This window comes from Accipiter gentilis, chromosome 22, assembly GCF_929443795.1.
Source record: "Accipiter gentilis chromosome 22, bAccGen1.1, whole genome shotgun sequence".
Lineage (NCBI taxonomy): Eukaryota > Metazoa > Chordata > Aves > Accipitriformes > Accipitridae > Astur > Astur gentilis.
Genome location: NC_064901.1, coordinates 5,272,561 through 5,285,559, shown reverse-complemented (window position 1 = coordinate 5,285,559; position 12,999 = coordinate 5,272,561). Strand labels below are relative to the sequence as shown.

The 12,999-nt window shown below is 38.5% G+C and overlaps 1 protein-coding gene across 3 annotated transcripts in view; it reads right to left on the bottom strand.

Moving 5' to 3' along the window:
* SLC25A21 (solute carrier family 25 member 21) overlaps positions 1 to 12,999 on the bottom strand; it is a 265,040-nt gene that overhangs the window by 3,217 nt on the left and 248,824 nt on the right. For 2 of the 3 annotated variants that reach the window (XM_049825958.1, XM_049825957.1), the window contains exons 7-9: positions 12,811 to 12,975; positions 2,044 to 2,225; positions 1,175 to 1,227 (exon numbers count right to left, since the gene is read on the bottom strand). In XM_049825958.1, coding sequence (XP_049681915.1) covers positions 1,175 to 1,227; positions 2,044 to 2,225; positions 12,811 to 12,975 — 400 coding nt within the window. Of the gene's footprint in view, positions 1 to 1,174; positions 1,228 to 2,043; positions 2,226 to 8,202; positions 8,485 to 12,810; positions 12,976 to 12,999 lie in introns of those variants that run through there. The other variant, XM_049825959.1, reaches the window with a different exon arrangement.

Below are 12,999 nucleotides of genomic sequence, written 5' to 3'. Positions count from 1 at the left end.
TGGACAATTTTATTCCAAAATCTGCTGCGCTAACGCCTACTGGGGAATCAAAACCCTGCCTTCTTTTTGTCCTGTGTGTAGTCTAGCATCTTCGGAGTATGAGGGAAGAGGGTCCAGAGTTACGCCTAGCTGCCTTGTTTCCCCTCCCCACCTTCTTCCTTTACCCTGCACAGCAACCAGGCATGGTCTAGCACTTAGCCAGACGGATTGGATATGCAAACATTTACAGACAAACCTAATGCCTCCTTTATACTGCAGAACAGACTCTGTACCTACTTGCTTTTAACCATGTGTGTTCTTGCCTATTAAACCACCTTGCACAATTGGAAATAAAATTTCATGGGAATGGGATACTGTTCAAATTGGGGCTTCTGCTCTTTTTGACACAGACTGCCTCTGTGGGCTGGCAAAGTCTAAGGGCCCAGAGCTTTGCTTTCATGATTAATCAAAACCAGTCAGGGAAAAATAGCCTAAAAGTCGAAGAAGATCTAGCTCTCAACCACTGTGCTCCTGCATTTGGTGTAACAACTAGTGAGAAGGGGTCAATCAACAAACCCAGTTTTAAGCTATCCTTGTCCTCTTAGTCTTCTAGGGCCATGCAAGTCTCTTCCCAGCTCATGCTATCGGCCTTTTAGTGTCTGTTCTTTACAGCCCCCGCAGAGCACAGGAGAAGAAAGCAACTGGAATTTGATGTGCCTGAGCTATGCTTCGACTAGTTGAGAGCATTTATACCGGAGAGGTTCTAACCTGCATTTTAAGGTGACTTTACATGAGTACAGAATAATCCTAGTGAAACCGAAAAATCACAGTGGAAGGGATAGGAAGCTTTAAGAAACACTTCCAAAGGTTTTACAGTTCTGGCATTTGCATGGATGCACTTTGGCTTGTTCACAAATAAAGCAATTGCACAAACCAGCAGTTACTTGGATCTGCAATCCTCTGATGTGTACGTGTAAATGATTGTTTTCGACACATATTTAGCCAAATCCATCTATGATACTGTGAGATTATGTTATTATAAAAAAAATCATTTGAAGATGAAAGAGATTTTGATGATTTCTGATACACTGTTTCATTCATTTGACCGATGCTTACTACACTTTGTCAAGAAACTGAAAACCAGAAAGAAAAAGCAAGAACAAAAGCAATATAGAAATGACAGAGGGAAAATTACCTGGACCAAGCCTCATGATCTTGGGAACCAAGCCTTTGTACAGAGCCAGAAATCTGTAGCAGAAGAAAAACAAACAAAACATTTCAAACAATATTCTTGCGCTAAAAGAAGAATGGAATTTTAGCATGTGTTTGTTAAAATGCTGGCAGAGCATTTAGAAGCAATTATTTGAAATTACACATGTTCAATAGCAGGCTGTCTCTGGATTTTAACATGTTACAGAGGCAAATCAGATGAAGAGAAAAAGTTAATCAATGTTCAGTCACAAAAGCAATGTTGTGAGTTTAGCCAATCAGAAACATGACTTTAATCAGTGAGATGGTTTTACTTTCAAGACAAGTCTGTTAACAACAGCTGTATACATGAACAAAATGACTGCTATAATTGAATATCAAAGCTACAACTCAGTCCCCACTTGAGAAATATTTTAAAAAGTTGGAAAATGTTATTGCCACAAGGATCTGCCCCCCGTTTAATTATTTCAGCAGTCATTTTGAAGGTACAGAGCTCTGTATAATTACAATTAGATTAAGTTGGGAAATATTCTGTTTTCTGTTGATATTTTTCTTGTACAAAATGAAAAGTTGAAAAAATTACACAAGATATACAAAGCATTTATTTGTGGAACATAAATTTTGACAATCTAATAATCATCTTGTAAGTCTTTTGTAAAAGTTCACATGGAGTAGGAGGATATCTCCTTGTAATTCTAAAATACATTTTCAAAATGTGACATTGTGCTCTTTTGATACGTGAGTTCAGGGTGGCTTAATGGTCCTCGTCAAATCTGAAATATAACAACATGGTTTTATGGACCCATATGAACTAAAACAGAGGTCTGGACATTTATTAAAATAAGAATGTTTTACCCTTCCTCTTTATAGACTGTTGCCATAGTTTTAAAACAGGTTCTGTACTTGATCTCTCCAGGAACTGGCTGTGGTCCTTGAATCCTACTTTTTGCAACATCAAAAGGAATGTTAATAATTGAGGCTATTGTTCCTGAGACTAGCCCAATTCCAAATTTCCTCAAAAACTCCAAATTTGGATCCTACAAAAAAAGAGAGAAAGAAAGAATAAAAAGGGAAACGGAAGGACCTATGCAGGTTAAGCACCATAAAGTAATATGTATTTAATCAGAAAACACACACAACACAACACACTCGTGTTATTTTAGCGGAACACATTAGGATTTCCTATGCTGGAACTTGTTTTCTTGACAATCCTATTGGCTATGTTTTTACACATGGTCTAAATTGCTGAAGTACACATTTCCTCACACAGGATTTATAAACACAGTTCATAAAGAAAGACTGGTATGGCATATGGGGATGATTTGTATAATTGGGCTTCACAATGTACTTAGTATTACTGTATCAAAACAGGAGAAATCCAAGCACACTATTAGCTAATTGGCCAGAATATTTTACAAATGACAGCAACTTCCACCATGAAGCCTACTAAAACGCTCATTTGTGTGTTGGACCCCCAAATGCTAAATTAAATAAAGGCTAATCTCAGTCTGCTGCCATTCCCCTCCAGGTTTTTTACATTTATTTTCACATGTAGCTGATCCACTGTACTGAGAAGTGCTGGCTTCCTGTTATTAACAATCCAACTCGGTGCAACTGCAAAAGAGCCTCCACGTTCTGCGCATTATAAATGGTGGTAACTCACTCAGCTAATTGGCTGAAGAATTTACAACAGATTGTTTCTGAACCCTACTATATAGTCACGGTAAAAGTTAGAAGCAGGTTAGAAGTGCATCTAAAAACTTCTTTGCTCACTCACAGTTCACCGTGCAACTGGGTTTTATTTGATCTTTTAGAAAGACCTCCTACCTTGGCGTTTTCTGTGACATCAAAGAACCCAGAGTTTATCTGGGAGTCAAAGTCTCCTGAAGCAAGTTTAATCCTATTTCTTTAAGTAGTGGAAGTCACAGGCAAGTGTGTTCCAGGGCATTTACTATGCACATAATTTTTTTGCTATTGGTCTTCAACAGCAAGGACACTTTTTTGCTATATCAGACTCTGTGTATGCAGTTCCATTTTTTTTCATGAAGGTACTTTGATTATAGAAATCCATCAGTAAAATAACAAAAGATCTTGCCATGTTATAACATCAGCACGATATTAAAATGAAACAGTTCTTTGTTTCCTAAACCTGTACATTTGTGACTGAAGAAGGAAACAATGAAGAAGTTTTCCTTTCCAGATTAGCAACAAGAACCATAAATTAAAACTTCCATAATATGCACTGGACGAAGTCCATACAGGTGTTTAGAGAGAAATATCAAAATCAACAGGGCTTTTTATTACTTGCAGAAACTCAACACCTTGATTTCACAAAACATGAAACATACTGGTAATACCTTTTAAAATTTAAAAATTAGAATGGCTTGCGGCACATAAAGAATCATAAGACTTTCTTAGCAAAAAGCTTAGCAACAAATTTCTGTTTTTTTCGGTACACACTGATAGTGGTTTAAATGCAAGTTAAGTAAAGCCAATCTTTCTGGTATCTAGAGAAGAAAAAAAGGACCCTTTTTGAAGCTCAAGGGGCAACAGTATGGCAGCCCCATTGCAGCACGCTGCCTGCCTACCCACCTCCAGGCAGCAGGCGTATGATTATACCCACACCTGAGAGCTAAGTACTATTCCAGATTGTGCTAACCTCCTCAAACCAGGCTGCAGCCAGGAGGCTACCACTGCTCTGTTGACTTTTCATAGTCCAGAATGGTCTGAAGTATTTTTGTCACACAATTTGGCACAAGGACACTTTCTTCCATGGTGCCAAGCACAGTGGGCTGCCCTCTGGGCTAGGCAACATATGTCAGGCAAAAATATTTACTTGTTAAACATTGAATTGCAAGCCTTGCCACTCCTGACAAATCCTTTATATTTGAATGATTGAACATTCTCATATTTTGGTGAATTCCCAATGCTAGTGTTGCCTGCTTTATGATTGAGTGTGCCACAGGGTATAGGATACAGTAGGTGTCCAATCAACTGAGCATCTATTAAAACCTGACACTGCACTAACACAAGTAAAGGGAAATTAAAACAAATTGCTTTATTTCTATTCCAGTATTTGTGACACAAAAAAAAAGTTGAAAGGCAGCATTTTGCCTATTCACAAAACTGGACGCTAACCAAATGTGCTATGGTATACAGTAGCTTTGCTATGTAACTTGTTTTTTTATTATATATCTCATGGGAAAGAGTTTTTCTATGGCATTCATCACTGTAATATCTGGGTCATTTCATTTGTATAACAGATTCAAAATAAATTTAGCTGTGAAAAATAATTAAAAAGTTATTTTTTCTAAAAGCATAGCTTAGTGGCATTTTACTGTGCTAATGCCTCCAGTTGAAAAGAGAGATTTCCAAACATAATTTATGCCTCTCTCTACAACGCTTACATGGACAGAGGAACATTGGCTGTCTATCAGGTAGGTGCAAGTTGGTGCTGTCAGGAAGCAGTGTCATTCTTTTTACACCAAAATCTGCCCTTTTCCTGCCCCATGGACAATGCCCAAATATTCCTAACAGTCTAGGATCCTGTGAAAGGAGACATAAGGATAAAGAATCTGTCTAGTGCTAACACTGCAACTGGCTAGCAGTGGCAGTTATCATCAGGTTATCGTCACTAACTTCTGCACCATGCAGTTCACTGCATATTTCATATGTCGTACATTAGAAAAAAAAAGATTCTGACAAGCTCCTTTTGCTTTCATAAACGACAGAACTGGAGGAAAAACATATATGAATTCTGGTTTTAAACAAAGATGATTTTTATGTAGTATGAGCAGAACATACAGAACAGGAACTTGATTTTAGATTGTGCCACACCACAGTACAGTGTACCACAAGGAAGTGAAATACCAGTTTGCTTATTCACAATGGAATAACTTTGCTGTTGTTGGATAACGTAATCTGTGATCATCTCACCTTTTTACCACACTCTTCACAACATTTCCTGTACACCCGAGTCCCTGCCCTGTGAGCACCAGCAGTCATTAAAATTAAAGAGAGAAGCAGGCACCACTAATAAACACCGTATCTATCCAAGTCCTTCTGGATTTCCCTGCTTTGTTTGGGAGGAAGATTTTGAGATGTTATGTCACTGCTTTTTATACTTCATTACTCCTAGCATAACATTTTTAAATAAGTGGAGACTCCATAAGTTCCTCCTGAATCATATGCTGCTTAATTCCTTCTTTTATATTCCATAATTTCTAGCAACAGAAAACTCTAGCCCTAAATCCAGCACATACACACCCATGTACAAGAGTTTCACCCATGTACAAGAGTGTCACCCGCTGGAGACAGTTTTAATTTATCAGTTTCAGTCTCCAAAGCCTCAGGCTTTCCTTTCCCTACTACTTCATTCACTTGTTTATTTGTTGGGCACTTTGTCAACACTTCCGTTTAAATCTTTGATTTCAGTCAAAAGCTTCCAGACTATCTTCTTCCGTACTGAAGGAAGATCACTTAATTCACTAAGCAGCAGAGATATTAATCCAGCAATGAAATAACCCTTTGGTAAAGGCGTGTATGCTTTTAATTTCATTAAAAGTTAATTTCCTTTTTTCAGAATAACTGAAAAATCGTTTTAGGATAGATAATGACTCACCATAGTAGATATACTTGTACTGATTTAGACACCCATCTTAGGTGCAATCCAAGGGTTCAAAGGTAGGACTTTGAAGGGTTCGGTAGGACCAAACTCGCATATGAAGTGGAGAGAAGTAGGTACCTTCAAAGGAACCGCTCAAAGTCCCTAAGGTAGGTTGTTTGAAGTAAGCAGAAATAGATAATGTGGACAGTCCACCGACATGCATAATAGTGTTTGGAAACCTGACCGTGGAGACACTCAGGAATACTACTTGTTTTTCCCTTGTGAGGTCCTGTTCAGTCTGAGTAAAAGTGGCAGAATGCGTTGCAAAGAAACTTGTAATTTAACCCTATTTTCAAGCAAAAAAAAAAATCAATACAAGAAAAAGATCAATAAATATTAATTTGTCTAACTGAAGCTATTTTTAGAAGTTTGTTTGCTTCAATATTTGGATGTTTGTCTTGAGATCTTTTCACTTCCCCCCCCCCCCCCCCCAGTTGCTGGAGGTATGTATCTTATGAGAAAGAGTACTTTTATAAATACGTTTTAGTACTTCTAAGCACCTTGTAGATAAGTTCACTATAAAAGACTAATGCTTACTGGATAAGGGGAATGCCAATTGCTGACATTTTGCATGAAGAATAAATAATAATAATAGAACAAAATTTGAAGTTGGGAATTGCAAAGAAGTCTACTGAAGTTAGCCCAAAACTAATACTTAGAGTGGAATATTCACATTAAGTTTCTTAAACTCTTTTGAAAAAGTTAGTCATAATATTAGCTTTACAGATGAGTTACACTTGGCACAAAAGGGCCAAAAGTTATTTGAAATGACCACTAAATTTAAATACATTTGCTCAAGGTTACATACCGGGTCAGCAGAGACGCCAGGAATGTTGCTGCGAGGCTCTGCACTGTATGCTGTACATTGCACCTCCCTGTGTGTGACAAGGGAGACTTTAAAAGGCAAGGCTTTGGTTTGGCCAACTCTGGTTCTGCCTGATACACCTAGGAATTACAGGACTGAAGAGGGAGATAGGCCAGGAATAAGGAGTAGAGTTGCTTCTTGGCCCTTTTGGCCAAGGTCAAGTAGCATAGGACCTCCTATGGCAAGCTAAGAGGTGCCACAAGACCTGACCTAGGCTACATTGACTATTACCAAGTGTTTGGCAGCAAAACAGGCTGTAAGGAACTGCTTTAGCCAGCCTGATAATTGGTTTTAACCACTAAAAGGAGCTTCCTTTGGCAACAGACAGTGGAAGAAAGGAACACATGAGTCTGAGGAAGGGGAGCTTCCAAGACAGAGGGGAAAAGGTATATTCAGAGGCAAGGTGGGAGATAGCTCTCAGGAAAGCAACAAGGAACAGATGAAAAACTCAAATGAGTTGCTTTCAACACAGACACGGAGCCAGAACCCAGAGGAGAGATAGGGTCTGGATCTTCATGCTGAGTCCTAGAGGAGAGCTGGGAAGAAAGGCTGTCAAATTCTGCTTTTAGAGAGGGAGAGGCTGGTACAGATGTGATCAGATGATTTGGAGGCATGTAAACTCCCAGCAGAAATCAGCAGTAAGGAGGAGAAAATTATGTAGACTCATTGCAAGGCTCCAGAAAGGATGAAAATGAAAACATGAAAGTGAGTCTTATTACTGTTGCGATAACATTATGCTTTGATTCTTTTAAAGAATATTCAGAGTTTTTGTTTGTGACTTAATCAAGATTTGACCACGGCTTAATGAGCAGCTTCATAGTTTTATTGACCCTTAACTTCTGTCCATCTCATGCATTTACATAGTAAACTCCTTATTGTAAACTAAAGCTTACTGTCTGATTAGTACAATGATGGTCTGATCTTTGTCAAAAGGCATAGGAAATGCTGAAATTATAACTACAATAAACATATTGATGACCAGGAAAGGCACTCCAAAATGCATAGTCACAGCTGCACTTTGTTTGAATTAAATGTACTTTTTCACACTGGTATTATCTCGGATTCCTCCTTGAGTGCAATCTCATCGCAGCAGACATTTAAGTTTTTCAAATCCACCTGTCAGATGTCTGACAGCATAAGAAGATGAACGACAGCCACTAGGATAAATGTCCTGGACAGTCTCCAGAGTGACATGGTTGTCTGCTGTACAGGGTATACATTTTCAAAGAGTCTGCAGTCCTCTCAGTGATTTGTTTTTCTCACAATACAGTTTCCTGATAAAGTTATTAATCTTACTCCAGATTTGTAAGTAGCATTATTATCTATTATTTACTCCTTTTGGACTCATTGGGTAAGGCTAGGACTTCATTTAGTCCTAAAACAAAAGGGAACCAAAGAACTTTCGATGTAAATAAAAACCCAAGAGACAACAAATTTTGGTGGTCACCAAATACAAAATATACAGAATTCTGGAGACTCAGTCAGTACAGTCAGTAGGAGAAATACCAGATACCTCTTTACTTGTTCATCTTATTCATCACCATTTTTGTAGATTATTATTAGACTGTTGAAAGCAGACCACCAAAAAGGCAAAAGAAACTCCTGCCCAATTTCTTTAGGTCCCCACAAATTTCTTGTCCGTCTTCTCTGTGAGTCCCATAGCTGCCTATATCAATGACTCCCAGGTTTGCTCAAGAGAGGGTACCTAGTGTTCCTGTCGTTCGCTATTCGGTGCATGTTCTTGTAGCTCCTGGGGAATGACCACCTGGAAAACCATTAACCACACTGGTAAAAACAGAATCGATCTTCCAACCTCAGGTGAGGCTTCTGCTGTAACTCCAAGCAGCTCTCCTGCATAGAGTCAGTCTATGCAAATGATAAGACTGTTCATGAAGTGTTGGGGTTACAAGCAGGTCAACTTCTCGTGGCATCATTTAAACACTAGCTATGCAGAAAAGGGCACCCAGGAACGTATGTCTTATTGCTTATCCCTGCATCCAGTACCTTCATTTACACTGTCCATCTTCAGTCTCAGTTATACAGTAATTTATGAAACAGAAAAAAAAGACCAGCCCCATGAATACCAGAACTAAAGAAGTTTGCTGTCCTATCAGCCCTTGTGACTGATTGATACTGATGTCTGGAAAGGTACAAGCCCAGACTAAGGCTTACATGGGCTTTTTCCTATGGAATTCAGTGTTTAATAAGGCATAAGTTCTCACTGAAAATTTCCCTCAGTTGGGCACTCATAAGATGCTCTTGTAGGATCTCTCCTCCTTTCAAATGATTATTTGTGTGTCTTGCAAGAACCTAGCTATTTTAAGCCTGCCTCTCTGCCATCTATGGTTGAACCTGGTTATCAGTTTCAGCATTATCCTCATTTCTGTAGGAAAACAGAAGGAACTTTTCTTCTGTGTTTCTTCTTCACACTTTTATTTTGATCAAAGATTCCTCTCCTTAAACTTTGTATCTGCCTTGCCTACAGGAATACTACAGTACAGGAGCAGGTGAGGTAGCAACAGACTCTCCCCCTTTGATACAACATCTTTTGCTGATGATGGTCTCAGCTGAAGTCTTTAAACAACACAGGCTGTCATTTCAACAGCCACAGGACACCTCACAGTGGAGAGTACTCATCAATGGGTGGCTTGTAAGATTGCACTGGATACAGCACTGCCACTTTTTTTTTCCTTCCGTTCTCAGCTCATCCTGAAACCTGAGCTTGGATGGTAGCTCTGAGGTTATTCCATTTCCCACTCTGATCCAATCTGCTCCTAAATCACCTTGGTCTACTATTTTTTCAACTCGGTTGCACCCCATGCCCTTTTCTCTGTCTGTTCCTACATATAACTTCTAAGTTGGCATAGGTCCGAAAACAGCTATAATAAAATGGTTGCCTCCTGTCTTATTTATTTGCCAAGCTGAACAGCCCATTTCAGTTTCCCATCTCTTCTTAAGTTGAGAGCCCTTTCTCTGACAAATCAACACCCTGCTCAGCTCCCACTGACTGATGCAGCAGTCCTTTTAACAGGAGGCACATCTGTGGCAGCTGGGGCAGGCAGTGCCTGACTTGAAATGAGTTTTGCAGTTGGCCACGTTTCAAAGGGGGCTTTTAACAGACGGTGAGGAAATTTCATATTGTTAAGAAATATGACAGCCACTTGGAGGTGGTAGTGAGCAAAGGTTTTAATGAAACTAATGTTTACCATCCAACCTATGACAAAAAATTGAAAAGCGAGAGCTGCTGGACGCCTATGAAATGTGCTATAAAAGCAGGTGCCATAAAACTGAGATGATATAAATTTGCAGACTAATTTGATTGCTAGCGCAGATGCATAGCTGTTAATGCTCTATGGTTGATACATTAGTGGCAATTGAAACAAGTCTGGCTTGTTCCATTTTCAGTAAACAGAGCATGAGGTTGGCTGTAAATGGTCTGTTTAGCAGAATAGACTGAACATGCGAAAAATTTTTCATTACGAACATTTACAACCCACACATGTCATTTATATCATTTGACCACTCAACATAAAAGGTTTATTGTTTTTGGCAAAATAAGCTGCAAACATCCCTAATTGGGATGCAAATTTAATGCACAGTTTAGCACTGTTGACAGCTAAAAGGCTTATACGGACATTTCCATACATTTTTCCACTTACGTTACAGATGGTGAACAGCAGATACATAGCCAAGAGCCAAACTATTTCAAAAGTGTAGTATTCCTATTTCACAATTTTTATATGTTTGTCAATATTGCAAGACTGACTTTAAGATTTTCTTTTATGGCAAAACATACGAAGTGAACAAACCAGGTTTTGTAATGAAATCAAGTATGTGAGAAATCTTGAAAATTTACAACTGTCTAATATTTTTCAGACTAACTGCAAAACAGCCTCTACCAAATTCCTTGTACAGGTTTGATAACTCAGCCTCTAGTACTTGCCCACTGACAGAAGAGGTTTAAGTTACAGATCACAAAGTATTGTTGAATACTTCCATTTTCCAGTCACTGAAGTGAAGTTCAATGCACGTAGACACCGGAGACATAACGCTGGCTAGCACAAGCCAGATGAGGCCTGATCTATACCCTATTAAATTCAGGGTAAGATTTGCATTGATTTTAATGGGAGTTTGATTGGAATTATTTGCTGTAGCTGTGTGTACAGAACTGTCTATGACACTGGTGCCAGCTGGCCTAGAGAGTCCTACTAACTTTATTAGCCCTATTAAATGCTATTACCATTCAAAATAGACTGGCTGCATGAAACCTGCCTGTTAGGAATGGTTCCTTGTCTGCGCTAGCTCCTAAGCTGTACCCAGGAACAGCGTTGGCTGGCCTGGGCCAAAGCTGTGCCAGGGAACATTTAACAGCACAGATGACTGAGTTTCAGTGACGCTGCTCAATTTACTAGTGGAGATGTAGCCACTGTGCAAGCCACCGTGCAAGCCACTTTGCACTGGTCGAGCACAAGGCAAACCTTTCCACTTATTTGCGGTTAATACGATCTAATCCTACACTGATTAAATTGTCTTTTGCTTTTGATAGGATGTACAGGACAGCTGGGCCACTGGCTCACACCACTGAAGTAATTTCTCTTCCGTTTTCTAGATGTATATAAATCTAAGTTGTAGATGTTAACTATTCTCTGTATCATACAAAATCTGTACAAAGTGCTAATTTCTCTTAGAGCATGAAGCTTTAAATCTTTCTAATCACGCAATAATTGTTTCCTTTTTTTTTTTTAATCTGAAAGGCTAGGAAAGCGTGCTTATGCCAAATACTGTTACTATTCTTCAATTGCTATGCAAGAACACTTCAGGATTTCCATACAAGTTGCACACAAGCCTCTTTGTCCTTACCTGCATATGATTATGAATGTTCTGTGTAGTGATTATAATTTTTTCATCTTTTGATCAACATAAACCTGTTTACCCCATCTTAGTATCGATCTATGCTTGTGCCTTGAGTTTTTAGAATGTGTGATTAAGTACATTGTAAAGTATGCTTAACTACACTAAAAGAAACTTGTAGAAACTTGTAGGTTAGCTGCTCTTGAACAATTCAATTTACTGTAATGATCTGCAAATAAGAAGTGGAGCTTTTCTCCATTTACACAATGTTGCCAACAAAAATACCAGGCTACTCAGAACTGCAGAAAAAAAAGAGGTGTTACTTCATCTGGGAATAGAAACTGATCCCTTTTGATGTAAATTGCAGCTTCTTATATGAATATCACTACATATTACACCTGTGACTGTTTAACTGTCATCATCTAAAAATCACATTAGTGAAAACACAGTTCAGTAAGTAACGTACTGGAGTCATTAATAAAACATTAGCTGTTGCTCACTCAGTCATTTAGAAAGTTGCCAGTATTACCACATTTTCATTAGTAAAATTTCCCTTTGTTGTAAAGGGAAATGTTTCCTTTAATATAAGACTATCAAATAAAATTGCTTCAAGTGAAATTGCAGCTATAAAGATTCTTTTTTTTTTTTTTTTTTTTTAACTTACAAACTACATAAAGCCCCTGTGCTTGACCCTCTAAGTCCTGTTTTGTTCTGGCTCTCTCCCATATGGATAAATCTGCCCTGTCATCCTTCAGCACTAGGTTGAACTCTCTTTTGAGTAAATAGGCCTGGTACATGGCCAGAATACCCTATGTACTGCAGCTCTGCCATCTCCACAAGCTTAGCCCCTTACTTTGTGAATACTGAAAGAAATTCTAGAAACTGATTTTTCTTTTCTAAGCCAGTTTACCACAAAGAAGTGCATACATACCTAACATAAGCATAACATACCTGTATCCCAATTTCTGCCTTTTTACATTGCTACCATGGTATAAAGGGAAATTCATAAAAATGAGAATTCAGACATGACTACTTTATTTATACTCAGCTTTGCTTAAAAACTGAGAAGTACAAATCCTTGGTTTGCTTCCATTAAAATGCTATGGATTTCTGCAAAACAGAGAGCTAGGTTAGTCACTGTTTATTACTGAATACCACAGCTTTGTACAGAAAAATACAGTGTTAATTAAATTGCCAAACCTCTTATCTGTCTGTCTATTGAACTGTATGAAGAACTTACTTTATTGACTGGAAGAATGTTTTTCACGTTGAAGTAGAATCCAAAGTAAACCATGTTAAAAACTCCGTGACGGCCCAGTGTTGCAGTAAGACCTTTGTTGAGTCCTTGGAAGCCCAGACCATCGGTTTTAATGATCTGCCGAGCTTGAACAAAACTAGACGGTTGCTACACAAGTTAAGCAAAAGAAGG